The sequence below is a fragment of the Lampetra fluviatilis genome, chromosome 4, assembly GCF_964198595.1.
Source record: "Lampetra fluviatilis chromosome 4, kcLamFluv1.1, whole genome shotgun sequence".
NCBI lineage: Eukaryota > Metazoa > Chordata > Hyperoartia > Petromyzontiformes > Petromyzontidae > Lampetra > Lampetra fluviatilis.
This window is the reverse complement of record NC_136278.1, coordinates 3,697,861-3,716,591: the sequence shown is the minus strand read 5'-3', so window position 1 is coordinate 3,716,591 and position 18,731 is coordinate 3,697,861. Positions and strand designations below refer to the sequence as shown.

The following is an 18,731-nucleotide window of genomic DNA, read 5'->3' as shown; positions in this document are numbered from 1 at the left end:
TCACGCGAAGACCGTATGCTGAACCCACACACGTGTCAGCACAGCGCCGCGAATCATTATTGAGGGCAGGGAAAGAGAATGTGCAGAATTACAAAGCATGCCTCATGTTTGTTTTAAAACAAATTGCGTAAACACGGAGAGGAAATTGTTTGGGTTGAAATTGTCTGTGCGCTGCGTGCACGCTGTGGCCTGGCATGTTAAGTCGCTTACCTCAAACGAGTTCTTTTTATCTGTTATCAATAAACAGACCTCCTCAAATATGTAATTAATGTTCCGTTGCTACCCAAATCGCTTCCGACCTTCTACGGCACGGAGTATAATTCTTTTCCGCTTTTGTGTTTAAGGAGCAAAAGAAGACTAAAGTGCTGAGTCTGTGAAAGTTAGAGTGTGGGTGTCGGCAAGTTTTAATGCAAACCACAGCAACAACAAAAAACCTCTCAACAAAGGACACCAAGGCTTTGGTTTACCTGCTGGAGAGAAGGGTTTGCATTTCACACTTGTGTTTCACTCCATTAGGTCATATCCTCGCTTTGTTTATCTGTCGATTTTGGTTTACTTGTATGTGTACACGTTTGCGTTCAAAAATACAGCAACCTCACTCCACACACACACATACGCATGTGTGAATATGCAGTATGTTGAACTTCTTTCGCACCGTACGTAACCAAACCGTGCGAATCGGAGGTACGGGGAGGACGAACGACAAACGAAACACAAACGGCGGTTCTAAAGAAATGAGTTTTATCAATATAGATACAAACACAACCAAAACTGCCAAGCTGCCGTTTGCAACAAACATCTTTTCCTTTTGCTGGTGACGTCTCCCCATCAACTTGTTGGGGACGTTTGTAAAGTGAGTAGCAGCCCCTGTGCAAGCGAAGCAGTCGCAACTCATACACAAAAGACAAAGATCCCCCGTATAGCCTGGACAGACTGTTGGGGCAAGCGCTGTTCGCGAGCACCTAATGAAGGCCGGCACGGCACACGACAGGGGCGGGTGGCCTGCACCACGCCCGGCCGCCTTTGTCTCCCTAGTGGCGATGTTTACACATCGCACCAGATACTCATTTGAGGCCGAGTCGACCTAAGGGCGGCCCACACAAAAACACACGTGCAACCATCCAGGTGCACACTATCCGGATGTTTTTTGTTATTGTTGGCATGGCAAGTGCAATGCTGTAACAAGTGGAAGCAATGCACAAGCGCGCGCACGTACACACACACACGAGCGCACATACACACACACACGCGCGCACATACACACACGCGCGCGCACACACACGCGCGCGTACCTCGTGTGGACAAAGACAATCAGGCGCAACACGAGGCGACCAACGAAGAGTTTCAAAGGCAACTCACCTTTTCCCTTTTCCATCACAGCCGTTCGGCTCGTCCGTGTCTCCTACGGCCGGAGAGCTCTGTCCACTCACTCACGCTGCCACTCTCTCTCTCTGACTACGCGTGGCTCTTCTTCACTCGTCGGAGTCCGCGGGATAGGGAGAGGCTGGGCTAAGCCGCTTTGGGGAGGGGCAGGGTTAGTCGTGGTGGTGGATGGAGGCTTTGGTCGGTCTGGGGAGGGTAGGGCGAGCAAAGGCAGTCTCACCACGGTTATCTTGAGCTCGACAAACACCCGGGACTTCGGGAGCATGTGGGAATGGATCGCGTCAGCCACAGGTTATTCCACTTAATCGCAGCTTCGCCGTGCAGGGATCTCTTAAGTCTGGTATTCCCTAAACGTCCACCAACTCCTGCCCCACCAACTCGCTCCCCCCACCAACTCCCCCTCCCCATCAGCCCCCCCTCCACCAACTCCCCCCCCACCACCAACTCCCCCCCCCACCAACTCCCCCCCCACCACCAACTCCCCCCACCACCAACTCCCCCCCCCACCAACTCCCCCATCCATCAACTCCGCCCACCCACCAACTCCCCCCCACCATCTCCCCCCACCACCAACTCCCCCCCCACCAACTCCCACCCCACCAACTCCCCCCACCCACCAACTCCACCCCACCACCCCCCCCCCCACCAACTCCCCCCCACCAACTCCCCCCCACCCACCAACTCCCCCCCACCATCTCCTCCCCCCACCAACTCCCCCCCACCCACCAACCCCCCCCCCACCAACTCTCCATACGGGAGAGCCCGACTCTACATGACAGCGACTTAGACAGGGCGATCCACTTCTAGACACCCCCCCACCGATTACTAATTGACCCGAGAAAAATCAGAGCGGCTTTGTTGGACACAAAGTGAATTAGAACAGAGGTTTTTTTTTTCTTCCAATATGTAATAATTGCATTGAGATTGGTGGAAGATATATTTGCATTTTCGAGGCTATGCAATAACGCGTTTGCCCCAGAACATCTCCCCTGTTATCTGGGTGGGATATCTATAAAAGGATCAGCCTGTCACAAAGGCTTCTTGTCTACTATCACCAAAATCTCTCGCAGGAATGCGCGCCCAGTCTGGTCGGATCTCGCAAGCTAAGCAGTTTGCAGCCTGGATGTTGTTGTTGTTGCTGTTGTTGTTGTTGCAGACCGTTACGTGTTGGACGGGCAGAGGGACAGTGCGGCAAAAATCCATTGTTGTACCCTACCTCTATGCGCCCATGCCTTCGCTAAGTCGAACTGACTTGCGTCGTGAAGTTATAATCGACTCCTGATCCACCCATGATGTAACCGCGACCCACACGGGCAGTGGAATGACAAAGGGCGGCTGTACACACACACACGACAACTGTGTCGTCGCATTTAAAGGTCACGTCAACACTCGCCATCTTCTCTTCTTTCGACTTGAATCGTTTTCCTTGTGCGTTTGCGCACGCGCGTGGAAAAGTAGACCAATGCCCTCTAAGCGGTGTTCCCTTTGGTGAAGGCCCTCCACCAGCAATTGCAGGGCTGCGCCTCTAACTGATTATATTAATTCCAGTTACAAATAAAAAAAACGCTGGAGTCCATCAGCCTATTGGCTTTCACGAGCACCGTTAACTCTCAAGCAGTATTTGTTTGAGCAATCAAACTCTGGGCCGGTGTCAACAGTCTGACTCTCATCATCAGCAAAGTCACGCTTGTTGTCCTTGTGATGTTTACTTCATTCTTGCTGCGTAGGCATATTGGCACGAGACAGAGAAAAGTGGAAACAAATGACGCAATGTGCAGTGGACACCCACGGTCTATCTGTCCACGGACCGTGATGATGACCACGATGATGATAATGATGAACGGGCACGTCAGATCTGTGAGACCGGATAGCGTCCTTGAGTGTACGGAGTTCTCCGCTATGTTTTCGGGGGTTGCATACCACACGAGGGGCATCGGTAGTGTGACGAAATTCACGTCTCTGATCGCGTTGCTCTTTGCAGTGCATGGCTTTGGCCTATTACCGATATCCGACGAGGGTCGAAAGCACGGATTTATCTGCGTCCATCTGTCTGTCCGCCTGTCACGGGAGGGAGCGGTCGAATGTCGCATGGGTAAAGATGAATCAACGTGAAGGAATCTCGAGTTAAGGTGTGCTACAATTATAGATTTACCCGATTGCAACCTGGCCAAATTTGTCATTCGGTCTAAAATAAAGAACAATCCACATCTCTATATACAGCTAATGCCTCCAAAGTGCATTACTTTTCTGTTTGTGTTCCTTTTGAGGTTGGTTTGCCTTATTTATTACACTTTGTTTCCAACAAAGGCTGAAAGCGTGTATGCATTAGTTATGTCCGTCCGCAGCAGCGAAGGGCACAATAACTCTTGTAAAGATGATCTAATATCTCAATGCATTTTGAGTATAGAGTTGTGTGGCCATCAATGAATTACCATATTCAAGCCTGACAAACTCAACACATTCATCAATTCTAGATTTGAAGTTTTCGTGACTGCAAGGATTCATACTCTTTGTTTTTTTCGGTAAAGTCACGTAGCGTAGATACAAAATTTAAACAAATTAAATCACGACGTTTCGGGAGCAACACAAGCGTCCTTCTTCAGGTGGGGACAACTTATCGAAAGCACGCTTAAGAAGGACATTCATCAATAACACTGCATTGGCCCCTCTGTTTCAATGCACATTGAAAACCGATCACATCGAACAAAGCGATCCCGATGACTTACAACTCCGCCACCATAAACGACACCCGCCACTGGTAATAATCACCCCACTCTTCAGTGGCGTAGTAATCAGATGATAAACAGCTCAGGGGGTGCAGCAATCGGTCACGTGGGGGCCCCGAATTGATTTGTCTCGCACGGTCGCACCTAGAGGCTACATCACAACGTTACGCTCACGGTCTCGAGCATTTCACGCTGTAGGGGCGCTCCGTCTTCGCAAAACCCACAGCTCCGTCTCTCACGGTGGTTGTCGAGGGGGCCCCCAAAAGGCACACCCTGACCCCACGCTACTGCCACTATTTATTTCAACAACGATCATCCTATGCACGATTTTATCAATGTTGTCAAGCGCCTTGGAATAAGGCGCTGAATACATCTGTATAAGATGCGTTCAGCTGCACAGGGACCCTGTTGAGCAGGACGCATGCCCATGCCACGGCAGGTGGAAGATAGGAAGACTTTCTCTATGTGCAGTGTTTTGCTCTCCTATCGTGGTTTTTGTATTGTTTGCTGTTGTAACTTGCTGACCCGCCCATTCTGGATATCTGTGGGAACGAGCTTCAGAGCCCATTCCTCCTGCAGCCCAAAAAAAGATTCCGAGGCGATGAGCAATTGATTCTCAATGTCTCCGGAGAGACCATTCCACGTGTCATCTTGATGTGGGGCGCTACGGTGGTGAGATGTTAACTACCTCGCCTTGTATGCAGGAGGTCGTGGGTTCGATCTCCGGCGCTGACGCCTGCTGCTGTATATTTGGAGTTTGCGTGTCTCTCTCCCCCGTGGTCGCGTGGATTTTTATCCGGGTCCTCCGGGTTTTCCCTCCACACTTTTTGTTTTTTTCGGTAAAAGTCACGTAGGTAAAAAAAAATAAAAACATTAAATCACGACGTTTCGGAGGCAACACAAGCTTCCGACTTCACATTGAAAAAGATGCGTTTCGAGTGTCTGGCTCACTGGCTGCTATACATCTCCACGTGGTAAGCCACTTGGTTGAGCTATCATTTGTGGCCAAGTCGCTTCTGAAAAAGAGCGATAGAGCTCAGCGGGTCTTACCTGGTAAAATAATAAAATATTTCTAGTTTTACGATACAGGTTCTTGCTACGATATGAATTACCTCATTGTGTCGGCAGACGGAGTATTAGGGCAGGCACCAACGAGGATAAGCTATCAGCCAAACTCAGCATCCATGAGTCAACAGCCACCACAAGACAGCTTGTTTTCGTAATTTATTGATTGGCTTCATTGGCTTTGTACCGTAAAGTCCCTTTGGCAAAAGTTTCCAAGTGATTCATTTCAGTGTGATTCAGACGTTATAAACACCCCGCCGTAAGGGTTAAACCACGGGCTGTCAAAGCATGCACACAACAAGAGCAAAACAAGACATGCAAAAACAGAGGTCACGAGAGAGACAAACGCACATCCTCTCAGTCCCAACAGTGGCTACAGATGTAATCAGCAGCAGAACATCATCTTTCTACTGCTGGATGAAAGCCTCCCCCAAGACGCCGCCATCCTTTGCGGATCCTGTGACGCAACAAGCTTCTCGTATCCGCACAACAAAATCAGGCTTCGTTGCTCCGTCTCCACCATGGGCGTCCTCTAGGGCGCGTGAGTTCCTCTCGCTGGCACTCAGTCGCTAGTCGCCTTCTGTTGACGTGTCCAACCCATTCCTAACAGCGTGCTTCAGCCGCACCGAACCTCACAAAATAATATTCAGGGCCTACCTTCGCTCCTCCCACCCTCAACCAGTATATATACAAGGACTGTTTTCTTGGAATTTCTCTCACTTGATACAGCTATCGTGCTGTGACGGTTCCACCTGAAGACGGAAGCTTGTGTTGCCTCCGAAACGTCGTGATTTTTATTTTATTTTACTTTTATTAATTTAAAATTTTTACCTACGTGACTTCACCGAAAAAAACCTAAGAATAACAACCCAAGCCCGCTTCATATGACGATGTCTCTAAACCTGCGTGTGGGTTGTCTCTATCACGCTCGCCCCTACTCAGCGTGCAACCGCCGCGACCCTCACCAGGACGAGCGGATTGAGCAACGAACGAACCGACGTTTGCACGTACTGCAACGCGCCTGTAACGTCGGTTGAAACCGGTGCCGATTTCGAAATGTCACTGGTCCCGAAGGCCCATTGGCTGAAGAACCTAAATTTAATGTGTTGGTGGTGAAACGTAGCATTTGTAACCAACCAAGGCGTTGCATAACACAATTCCCTCGGGATGATCCGAAATTGAGGACGACACGTTGACAAACACGGCGAGGCATATGTATGCGTTGTACATGCAAGTACAATACTGTTGGGCAGAAGTAAATGTTTGTCAACAGTGGGTGAGGTTGATTTACGTATCTCGAGTACTTATAAACGAGTGAGTTTTGAAGTATTGTAGGACGACATCAAGCACCGCCACCGCATGGCGAGTAGCCGTTTAATATACGACGCACACAAACAGCCTCGTTAGCATATCCACTAGAGCAGTGGTTCAATAACCTGGGGTGCACTCCTTGGGGGTGCGAGGTGTTCTTTCTGGGCACGTCAGTACGACTACTTTGTTTCATGAAACCTATGTATTTATTAGGGGCCGTCCATAAATGACGTCACGCACCTATGGGGGGGGGGTCTGTGACGAGGCGAGAAATGTGACGTCACATCAAAATGCGCAAATTTACATAAATATAGACAACACGTTCTATTTAATTAAATAGACTTTGTAATAAATGTTTTCTCCTACAACATCAGAGTGCAGCGCCACATTAAATACGCACTACAATGACAATAGTTTAAAGCGATTTGAAGCATGTTTTTTGGGGGGGGGGGGGGCAGAGCGTTGTGACGTCATCTTTGAGGGGGGGTCTGACTTTTTGTGACGCCGTGTGACGAGGGCGGGGATAGGTCAAAAATCCTCCAAAATTGCGTGACGTCATTTATGGACGGCCCCTTAACGTTATACAAACGTGTAACGACGATTGAGAACCTATAAGGTGCAAGGCTGCACTGAAGGTTAAGAATCACCGCACTGCAGCTATGCCAGGCGCAGCTATTCCAACACAACCTTCCGTCACTCACGAGTAGCTTTGTTACGACCATAGGCTGTTGAAACTCTGCCTACGCGAGCACTGAGAGTCGTGTAATAACAACAAGCACAGCCCACACCCTCGGCTAATGGAGGGCGTGTGACAAACCATACATCCCGGGCTTACGTGATCACACCCTGGGCAGCTTTTAAAACGAAGGATTAAAAAGCAAAGTGTGTGGTGAAGTTATTCGCCGACATTCACGTTTGAATGTGCGTTTCACACGGTAGCGGCACCAATTATAATTTTTTTTCCCCCTTGATAATGCCACGTGGGAAAAAAATAATAATACCGAAAACAATTTCATATCAATCACTCACTGCTAAAAATAAAGACGACGTCTTTTGACAGCCCCTCCAAAAAAACCACAATGCCAAAAGATGAGCAGTGGAAACAGCTCAGAAGCGTGACTCGCAGGCACGCCAAGCTGCCACGTGGCCCATGGAAACCACTCGCAACAGAAGAGAAAAAAACACGAAGCAAAGTGACTCCAGCTGAAGCTATGACGTCGCTCAGTTTCATCATCAGCCATGATCTATCCCCTACTGGATAGCGGTCTCGTCAAGGTGTGGCCAGCTATCGTGTGCGATGTAGCAATCTACCGGGCTTCAGGACACGAGCTTGATGCTGGCTCCCATTGTGCGTCACAGTGAACAGCGTGCCACTCATTGACATGCTAATTTCTCTAACCCCTCCCTCTCTCTCCGCCCCCGCCCCCTCTCTCTATTTAAGGCCTCGACACAGAGACGTGGTTTCTCTGTGTGCCTATGTACGTATCTCTCTCTCTCTATGTATCTCTGTGATATCTGTCTCTACTTATATGACTGTCTATATGTCTCTGGCTCTGTGTTTTATCTCTCTCTCAAATGTAGCATTCTCAGGAAGAACGTAATCAACCAGGTAGGGTGTTGACTGTTATGTTATCCGACTCTCTGTTGTATTACATTACATTTCTAAGTATACTAGATTTGTGTTTCTATTTCATTTATACCTGATGATGATTGCTTGTGTTGCAATCGAAACGTCGTATGCTAGTATTTTTTTTTTCTCTTTATACGTGACTTTACCGAAAGAACCAAAGAGTAATTCCTGCAGTCACGAAAGCTCCAAATTAAGTATAGAAGTTGTGCAATCCATGCGTCCCCTGTCACGCAGTATAATTCCGAGCGTTCACCTCTCCACGCTTTTTTTATTTTACAACTTTTGTTTCATCTTCCCTATCTGTCTCTCTCCGATCCATGCCCACGTTTTTTTTGTATCCATGATCATAGCACCTACTAGGCATCGGTCGTAAACGCCTCTTCTTCAGTCGGTTACCGGAAAACTCAAGCCGTGACAAACACAGAGCCAAACGACGAGTGGCCACGTGACAGCCACCGGTTCAGTAACTCAAACCACACCCCAAACACAGAGAGAGAAAGTGTGATTGGAACCCTTTTGCCAGGATCAAAATATATTGAAAAATAAGAATGTGTTTACCTTTCGATTTAAAGCTTTCGTGACTGCAGGGATTCATCTTCTTGGTTCTTTCGGTAAAGTCGCGTAGAAGGGAAATAATAAAATAATAAAAATAAAACATAATTAAATAAAATTCTCACGACGTTTCGACGCTGTCTTTCCGACAGCCCTGTTCTTCACCTGAGGACGGCTGCTTGCGTTGTGGCCGAAACGTCGTGAGAATTTTATTTTATTATGTTTTATTTTTATTATTTTATAATTTCCCTTCTACGTGTTCAAACACCAAACAGAAACCTTTATGCAAGGAATCAAGTCTGCATTAACCAGACGCAGTGCTTGTGGTGAACATTCAAACAACCTTTTCTAATGTTTCATAGAGAGAAAGTGTGGTCTGCGCGGAAACTGCTGCCACTCGAACCGTGACATGACGGGACAAATTCAAACTTGAATCAGTACAACGGACAGCTGACAGCGACTTCAACCACGACGCCGACATTGCACCAAGTGGCTTGCAATCTCTCGCGGTCCTGCGAAACAACAATCCATGACAGCCGTCTTCATTGCAAGGCTCGTGCGCCACTGGCGGTCCTGGTGGTCTTTAGTGCGCCCCCCGACAAGACACACAATTAGGAAAACACCTCCCATCATCATCATCATCGTGCTGTCAAACCCCAATGGTTTCAAATGTGTGGCGGCCCCTCGAACTGATGTCTTATCGGCGAAAGTGCCCCCCCCTAAACCCCTCTCTGAAAACGAGTTAAGAACACCGATCCACACGGCACACGAGCTGGTTTCATTGCTCTGTCTCGGCAGTGGTCATCCTTTTGCGCTTGTCCCCCCTCTCTGGCTGCCATTCTGTTACTAGTCTCGTCCACCAGCCATCGCATCTTCACGTCCACTTAATATTTCTTCGCAGCAGTCGGTATGATCTTCTTGGTTCTTTCGGTAAAGTCACGTAGAAGGGAAGTAATAAGATAATAAAAATAAAACATGATAAAACAATTTTATTATTTTATTACTTCCCTTCTACGTGACTTTACCGAAAGAACCAAGAAGATGAATCCCTGCAGTCACGAAAGCTTTAAATCGAAATTTTGTCGGTATAATGTTACCCATGTCTCCGAGCCTCATCTGTCATTCCAAGCGGCCACCACTTCATGCGCTTCTATGCACGCGTTGTCACGTTTGCTCCGTTTTCTTGATCAATCTGCATCGCGTATCTCTGATCCGTGTCTTGGCAGGAGATATAAAATCAACGTTAATAATGAAAAGCGACATCCCGTTGTGACCCAAAGAAGCATGTTTTAATTCGCGTATGTTACCCGCAGTGACACACTTGCACAACTATAAATACATGAACACCCGCGTAGCATCGGTGCGTAATGCTAACTTTCCTTTTATTATTTTCGCAGATCCAAGCCGTTGCAAAACAAAAAGTGAAATTACAGAGTTTGAGACAAATCAACGCATTGTTCAGTCACTTTAGATACGTTTGAAAATACAGTTACCGTACGAATAGAAGTCTGGCAAACGAAACGGAAAAAACAACAATTTTAAATGTCTTTCTTTTAGAATATACAATACGAACAATTCATGCTAGCATGTACAGCGGAGCTAAAATATAATGTAATCCACTTCTAAACATCTGAACGTAAGACAGCATCATTATCCTAGTTTGTCTGGGTTTACGAACAGCTTTAGTGTAAACCACCTTGGCTTTGTCATTATTCATGTAATCATGCTCTGACAGCCAGCGCCGCAATCGAGATGCTACGGTTGATAAACAGAGACATCAAAGATTATTTGCAGTGGAGAAAAGGATCGTCATTATGCATACGCCATCTCCAAACTAATTGATAACCGTACACATCAAATGGAAAATGCTTCATTTAGGCTGAAGCGTTGGTTAATGTAAATTTTCGTGAAAATTCCACTCGGGTAACAGTTTCTTTCCACCTGTATTTAATGTAACCATCATGCTACGGCAGGCATTGTGAAACATTTTTTAAAAAAGGGAATGCCCAGTGTGGCTTATCTTTTTCTCGTTGTTAGATTTTCCACTGGCATACATCGGAAATGCATTTTTGCATTGAAATTCATCAAAAGCCCAGATCATGATATACAGAACGTGATTAAGTGGTTTCTTGACAAATTGAGTGTGGGGTGAGAACCAATCTTCCCGTTCACATCCCTCACTTAACCAGAGGTGGAAATTTCACATTTCTCATTCATGGACGAGGTCCCACCCAAGGAGACCCACTGTTGACTTCCCCAAAAGGTAGTCCAGAACAAAATCAGATCCCGCAGGCATGGAGGATTGAAACGCCACACCGTATAGTGTACACATCAATCGAGTTCAACTTAATTAAATCCGATTCATACTTAACCACTTTATACTTGGTATCAGAAATCTGCGTTTGCACTTTCATCCAAAATAAACTGTAAGGTTGTGTACTATAGGAACTCGGCAGTATTTTATGTATCCGTTCCTCAACATTAAGATGCAATTGAAAATTCGTATTGAAACTGCACATTTAAAAGAGTACATATTGCAACGAAGCTACTATAATGTCAATATGTATTCGCTAAGTGTGTATGCGTAGCCTGTTTCAAGCTGGCCTTGTCAAACAGCATTATAATCGCAATTACAAAAAGAAATGTCATTAAAAGTGTAAATGTACATAACTTGTGAAATATTATAGAGTTCAACCCCAAATATGTATATGTAACAATCGTTTGCAATTTCCAAAGTAAATTCAACACACTCGGGTATAATTCAACGGGGGGTTTTTTTGTTACACGTGCTGCAAACTTCTCAATGAAATTTTTCAAAGGCCTTAAACGGCAAGATAAACACTCGTCTTTGTGCTTGTCTGACGACAGCATAGTGAGAGCGTGCAGTGCTCCAGATAAGATGCATACCGTGCGTTATTTACGGAAAAAAATATAAATGAATTATGCATTATAACAATAGTATGCATATGCATCGCAAACTTTGCCACGCACTTTGAACTCGCGTGACAGAACCAGCGTGGAGGAGCGGTCACGTGATCCTTGGGTCACTTGAAGAGACGTTCGGTAACTTACCCGAGATAAACTGCACTTACGCATCTTCTTGGTTCTTTCGGTAAAGTCACGTAGAGTGGAAATAATAAAGTAATAAAAATAACATTATTTTATTATGTTTTATTTGTAAAAAAATTATTTTATTATTTCCACTCTACGTGACTTTACCGAAAGAACCAAGAAGATGACTCCCTGCAGTCACGAAAGCTTTAAATTGCACTTACGCAGTTTTCATTTATTTTGGAGTAAAAAAAAACAACCGAGGTTTTATTTCTTCCTCCGTATTGTGGGCTGTTATCGTAAGACCAAATTTAAGTACAAGAGTAAAACAATAAACATTACAGTGAGTATACAAGGTTCTACTTTACGCGTAATCCCATAAGTGAGCATTCAAGATTGTACTTCTTCATCGGTCAAAATTAAAGGGGAAATTACTCTGGAGATCCACGACCTTATCTGGAGCGCTGGCAGTGCTGATCTTATTTTAAAAGGCTTTGGAATCAAACAGACAACGCATCAGAGTAAAGCTCACATGTAGCACAGAGCTCGCATACCGTACGTATAGAACTTAAGTAAAAATCGCCTTAATAAATGGTCCACTGGCTGAGTGAGCAGGCACTCATCCTATTTCTATTACACACAGTCAGCAAATCTCCTTCTCCTTTGCATTGTTGTCGGAAATTTCACAAACCGGTTGCTTTCTGGCTTTGTCAAAATCTGCACGAGCGTTACTGCAATGACTCAAGAGATGCTCTGCTTTCGGACTGGTCTACTGTGGTTTGTGCCATAATCTGCCCGACATGTGCCTTGTCACACTAAACTGCCATTCAAGCCAATTATGGACCAAGCTAAAAAGAAATTGACGTTTTACACCGATGTCAACGTGTATTTTGTTTAAATATGTATATGCGCAGTTTAGAACGTACGTTTAGTGTCGAGATGATTTTGATCCCGTTATATTTTAAGCTGACCGATATGTAAGAATGTGTGTCTGTGTATATATATTGGGACTTACGCACATACGTAAATAAATTACTCAATAACAACGGTGACGATCGCATAAGTTAATGCGTTCCTCGACTGGGAGTAGGTGCTGTGTAGTACGACGCATTGTATGTGCTCATACCTAGCTTTTTCTACCATATGTATGTACACGGACTAGTGTTATCTATAATAAATATGGTGTACTATATCACCAGCAATATTTAAATATTTCAATAGTACATATACGAAAAACAAGTCCTCGTGTCCTTAGCATCCGGATTAATAAATGTTTCCCAGTGCAGGAAATGTGTTTTAAGTGCTTTGTTTATGGAAAACAAAACCAAAAACCAACACAAACATTTTCAGTAATTCATCTGTTAAATTATTACACACGAGTGCCACTTTAATGTGAGTTTTACGCACCTGCAAAAGAAGCGAAGACACACCCGTTATATCTACGTCCTACCTAAAACGTCGCACCTCCCTTTCGCAAGGTTACGTCTCGACGCCACGCATCTACGTAAAGTATGCCCCATTACCGCCTCCCTTTTAAAGCTGCGGAGAGACGCCGGCAACTTTTTACTTCGTTGGCCACATTAGCTCGAGCCATTGGTCCACCTCACAGTTGGGCACAGGTCGTGACCTCGTGCCGTTGACACGCTCACCCCCCCCCCCCCAACTTATTCTCCCTTTCTCACTCGTCTCGCAACACTGACGGTAGCACCGACTGCCGGCGAGAGCGGGGAAGGGAACTCGGCCGTTGTCGGATTCCGACTCGGCCGTTCGGCAGAGGTCGCAACCGGGTAACCCCGATACCCGTACCCTACCCGATACCCGGCTACCCGTACCCGGCCGGGTACGGGTACCCGTTTGCGACCCTGGTGCGGCCGGGTACGGGTACGGCTAGGCCATGAGTCACTGGTGAGTAACTGTTTGTCACTCATTTCCCAACTTCTTGTCTCTTCTCACAATTCAAGTTCCTAGAATCAACCCACCCGCGCCTGCAACATGGCTTCATCCCAGAGGTCGCAATCAGGTACCCGATACACGTACCCTACCCGTACCCGGCCGGGTACGGGTAGGGTACGGGTACGGCCGGGTACGGGTACCCGTTTGCAACCCTGGTGCGACCGGGTACGGGTACGGGTAAGGAATCAAAACCCGTTTGCGACCTCTGCCGTTCTGGTGGTTCAACGTTGAGCCGCGTCGCGTGGCAGATGATGCCGCGTCGCGTGTTTCCCCACGAACGCTGTCACAAACGTCGAGACGTCCCACTCCTCATCAGATCGACCGCCAAGGCAGCGCCGGTGACACGGGGCCGCAATCCACGTCAGCCCCGCAATTTGGTCTGGATCCAAAGCCGGCCACAAAGAGGTGGCGCGGATAAACGCGGCTCGGGATGTGATCGCGAGGACATCGTTTTGGAGACCGGTAGAATTCGCCCGTGCGATGGCATTCCCGCCTCTGTCCAGTCACATTTCTAAGACACCATGACCCTGCTCCTGACCGCAAATGTTCCCCGTGCTAGGAGGTGTGTGGCTGGAGGGTGATTAAGGTTTATGCGCTTGATGTTGTTTTCGCATTGACAGTCAATTTGAAAACAATAGTGCATGGAAGAATGAATCCTTCCATTCTTATTTGGCCACATGTTAACATATTATTTAGTGCAGGGCATTCGAAACTTCACCACTGACTTTCCCATTTTCTCCATCCGCCTGCGAGTCCCGACGACTCCATCTTCACATTCACGAGGACAGCATTGCTTTTTGAGCCGATTTGGCATAATCGGCCACAGCTTCGCGCAGAATTGCAAACGTAAAGACAAAATATCGAGCCGTGAATTGGATCCTCTCGGTCCCATTGCCTGCAGCCTTTACTCGGGCTTTCACTGCCCATTAGTGCGTGCTGTTGGCAAGATAATGTGCCGTCTAATACCAGAGCCTAACCAGCCCTTGGAAGAAATGTAGAAGCTCTCTAACAAATTGAGCAATATGAATTTCTCCACAATAAAATGTATACTGGCAAAAAAAAAGTATGACTAAGTAAATTCCTTTGAAAGTGTACATGCGTAACTCATTTAATTTTCTTCAAAATGACACAATGCTCATAGGAAGTCCGAATGAACGGGTTCTTCCGTTAGTAATTCAAATATATTTTATATAGCTACAGGTTTTTGTTTATATATAAAGCAAAGGCATCCAAGCTGATTTTCCATTAAGGAGGAAAGAGGAAAAGAATAAGTGTGACATCAACCCAGTGTTACATGTAGAAATGTTAAAAGTTAACACATACAAATGAACTCCAAGGGTACGAAACAATGTAGCCATTTAAAATGATCTTAAGTATCATTATTATACACCTTGATGAGAATCCACTGTACAATTTGCTAAATTTTGTACAGTCCATCAAAGACGTGTGTGGTTGCCCCTCTTTCTCTCTCAAAGTGGATTTCCTCCGTGCATCTCATTTCGAGCCGGATTGTTTTCGCAAAATTCAAAAGAGCCTAAGCCTCCTCTTCATCTCGTTCTTCTTCCACAGGGGCAGGCGATCAAACTCTTGTATGCTCATCCCAAACAGCTGGTAGAATTCTTCTGGAGACAAGTGGCGCTGCGACGATATCGGGGGGGGCGGGGGGGGGGGACCACGGTTATTTAACAAGCAATAAAAAAAACATTAACAAAAAAAACGGACTGTTGACAAATAGGGGTGGGAATAATGCATTGACCACCCTTGATTCTTAACCGCACGACACAGGCACAGACTGACCCATCTGATACGTATGCCACACGCGACGAGTTGAGATCGCCCGTGCAGCCGCGAGTTGCGGCACTTGCCATTCACCGCAACGTTGAAACATGTAATCAACGCTCGAGTTCATTTGCAACCCCGAAGTGCGACAATTCAGCGAATCACAGGGAGGACAACGGTTCCACCTCTCGTGACAATTGTACCGGTGTACAACTGCAGTGGCATAGCGCTGGCTGCTGGCGAAAAAGGGGATCTGCGGCGTACGGCAGTCCTGACGTCAGCAGGCCACGTGATACACGAGAGGGGGGATCTAGGGGAAAGGTCACAGAAGGGGCCCACCAGGAACCTGCTGGTAGGTTCCAGAAAGGGGGCGTGGTCAGGGTGGGGCCAGGCCACGCTGAGAGTGTGAGAGGGGCCCTGTGGGGGGACCTCGGGGCTGTTGCTGGAGTGACTTCCCCGTCGTGCTGCTCAAGTTCATCGCCACCGTTCTTCTCGTCATTGTCTCCGTCTTCACCGTCCCGGGGTGCCACTAGTCAGACAGCCTACCAGCTGTTCTAGCTAGGTAGTGCCGCCGACAAAAGACGGCCTTAATAATGAGTGTGTTATCCCGGTGGTGCTTGTTAAATAAAGAAGGGCCTCCAAGTCTTACCGTCTCCGAGTTAGTTAGTACACAACTATAAATGCTCATTCTCAGGACTTGTAATATTTTTTAGGCTGCGCTCCAATTTATTAATTATTTGTCAATGTGTCACGCTTGTCACGTTTTCCTTAGCTTGAGGGTGTTGGTGGTTTCCAATGCGAGGGGTGTGGACCGGTTTAATTTGCCGGTTCCATTCAATTACATCTCGACTTAAAGCTTACGTGGCTGCAGGAATTCATATTCTTTGGGTCTTTCGGTAAAGTCACGTAAATACGTTCAAATTAATAAAAATAAAATAAACAAAAAACTACAAAAATATGGAGCATGAAGCGTTCCATATTTTTGACACACAAATTCGTGAAGCGTTCCATATTTTTGTAGTTTTTTGTTTATTTTATTTTTTATTGATTTGAACCTATTTACGTTACTTTACCGAAAGACCCAAAGAATATGTTCAATTACAGGTAGCCATGTAATTGAAATACAATTGCGACCAGGTTCTACATTCTGAGAAGCAATTTGGTATTAATATCCAAATTCCCAAATTAACCGAATGACCCGGAATGTCTCCTACCCCATCAGATCTCAGAAGCTAAGCAAGTTTCAGCCTGGTTAAAGCTTGGATGGTTGCCCACCATGCACACCAGGTTTCCATGGGTGGCTACGGGGCTGCGGCGCTACCATGGCGATTAACAAACGACGTCGTTGTACTGCGCTTCTATGCTCCGACGTCCGCGCTCCCCACCTCCACCAACCCGCACTGACGTGCGTGGCGAAGTGACTCATCCAGCAGTGGACACGTACATTTAAATTCCCAAGCTATATAAGGAAAGACGGCGCCTTCCCATAAAAAAAAAGCCATACATTCTCTATGCGAGCTAACTGAGCCGGGGCAGTAAAGAACGGTACAACTGAACATCGATTGAATGACAAAATACATTCACCCGCGCGTGGCGTGTCGCACGTGGCGTGTCGCACGTGGTGTGTCGCGTGTGGTGTGTCGCGTGTGGTGTGTGGCACGTGGTGTGTGGCACGTGGTGTGTCGCACGTGGCGTGTCGCACGTGGCGTGTGACACATGGCGTGTGACACGTGGCGTGTGACACGTGGTGTGCCGCACGTGGCATGTCGCACGTGGCGTGTCACACGTGGTGTGTCACACGTGGCGTGTCACACGTGGTGTGTCACACGTGGCGTGTCACACGTGGTTTGTCGCACGTGGTGTGTCGCCACTCACCTCTAGAGTGGTCCTGTCCACGGCGCGCGGTAGTTTGCTTCGTCCGCGAGTCGTAACGATCAGTATCTCGTACGGGTATATCTGCGGGGGCGTGCACTGGAATCAGCTTGGAAATACCAGGCACCGTGCTCTATCCACTGCTTAGGATAAGGCTGAAAGGTAGGGCGTAGTGGGTGAATTAAGTATGTCGTCTTCGTCAGACATGATAAATTCCACTGCTGGATGAAGGCCTCCCCCCCCCGCCCGCCCCCAAGCCATGGTCATCTCTCACAATCCCACAATCCCACAATGGAATAATCCACCTAGCCCTATGCACAATAGCTGATTTTTAATCGCTCTATTTCCTTGCGTGGATGCCCACTGGGGCACATATGCAGTATGGAGTGCCTTAACATTTGGCATTATCCTTAGTAGCACTGCTTTCTTCAATACACCCTTTTTCTTTATTAAAGCCTTGTAAATTAAAAGTATTCGTGACCACATAATACCCATTCAGTCATACTGTACCATTGTCAACAAGCACCTTCAAGTGACGAGTGATACATCAACCACTTCGCACAGTTACAAAGGCGGGTCTCACTCGATAACATATTTGTTCTTCGAGGAATAACGAAGTTTAAATGGGTTTATTTCAGCAGGCCAAGTGATGTTCAAACTCCCTGCTGACACGAGTAAACTGCTGCCAGTAATAGCCTCACGGAGGCAATGTGAGGAATTTTTACAGCGAAATCCCCTGCAGAGAGACGGTGCCCACGCTAACACAACCAAGAAGGGGAGCCCATAAGCCATCAATTTTAACTAATCAGGGACAGAGTTATGGGATTTCCCCCCCCCCTCCCATGCTCTCCCAATAGCTGTCTCCTTATACTTCTCTTTTGCCGAGGTTATTAAAGCTCCGTTCCTTTCGACCTACGAGAGGTACACGTCTTGCCGAGATAAAAAATGTACCTCATTTGAAGCGTACATGCTCGTTGCACGCTGAACACACCCGATGATTGCTAAACGTATCACACACATCATCTTGGTTCTTTCGGTAAAGTCACGTAGAAGAGAAATAATAAAATAAAAAATATATAACATAATAAAATAATTCTCATGACGTTTCGGCCACAAAGCAAGTAGCCGTCCTCAGGTGGAGAACAGGTCTGTCGGAAAGACAGCGTCTTCACCTGAGGACGGCTGCTTGCGTTGTGGCCGAAACGTCGTGAGAATTATTTTATTATGTTTTATTTTTATTATTTTATTATTTCCCTTCTACGTGACTTTACCGAAAGAACCAAGATGATGAATCCCTGCAGTCACGAAAGCTTTAAATCGAAATATCCCACACACGTAAGGTTTCGCAGCGTGTTGGGAATTTCTTCTCTCAAGCTTTCACCTTGCACTACCGAGGGCGTCATCGAAGT

At 46.7% G+C, this 18,731-nt stretch overlaps 2 protein-coding genes across 11 annotated transcripts in view; both read right to left on the bottom strand.

The window, feature by feature from the left end:
• Positions 1-1,557, bottom strand: part of LOC144931498 (actin filament-associated protein 1-like) — a 54,370-nt gene extending 52,813 nt beyond the window's left edge. Inside the window, exon 1 of the mRNA XM_078855392.1 lies at positions 1,360-1,557. Within this exon, the coding sequence (XP_078711518.1) occupies positions 1,360-1,375 (16 nt within the window). The 5' untranslated portion in view covers positions 1,376-1,557. The remainder of the gene's footprint in view (positions 1-1,359) is intronic.
• Positions 1,558-10,032: 8,475 nt separating this feature from the next.
• The window catches only part of LOC144931494 (actin-binding LIM protein 1-like), a 121,313-nt gene continuing 112,614 nt past the window's right edge, over positions 10,033-18,731 (bottom strand). For all 10 annotated transcript variants that reach the window (XM_078855386.1, XM_078855378.1, XM_078855376.1 and 7 more), the window contains 2 exons: positions 17,326-17,406; positions 10,033-15,309 (listed from right to left, as the gene is read on the bottom strand). In XM_078855386.1, the coding sequence (XP_078711512.1) occupies positions 15,251-15,309; positions 17,326-17,406 (140 nt within the window). In that variant the 3' untranslated portion in view covers positions 10,033-15,250. The remainder of the gene's footprint in view (positions 15,310-17,325; positions 17,407-18,731) is intronic.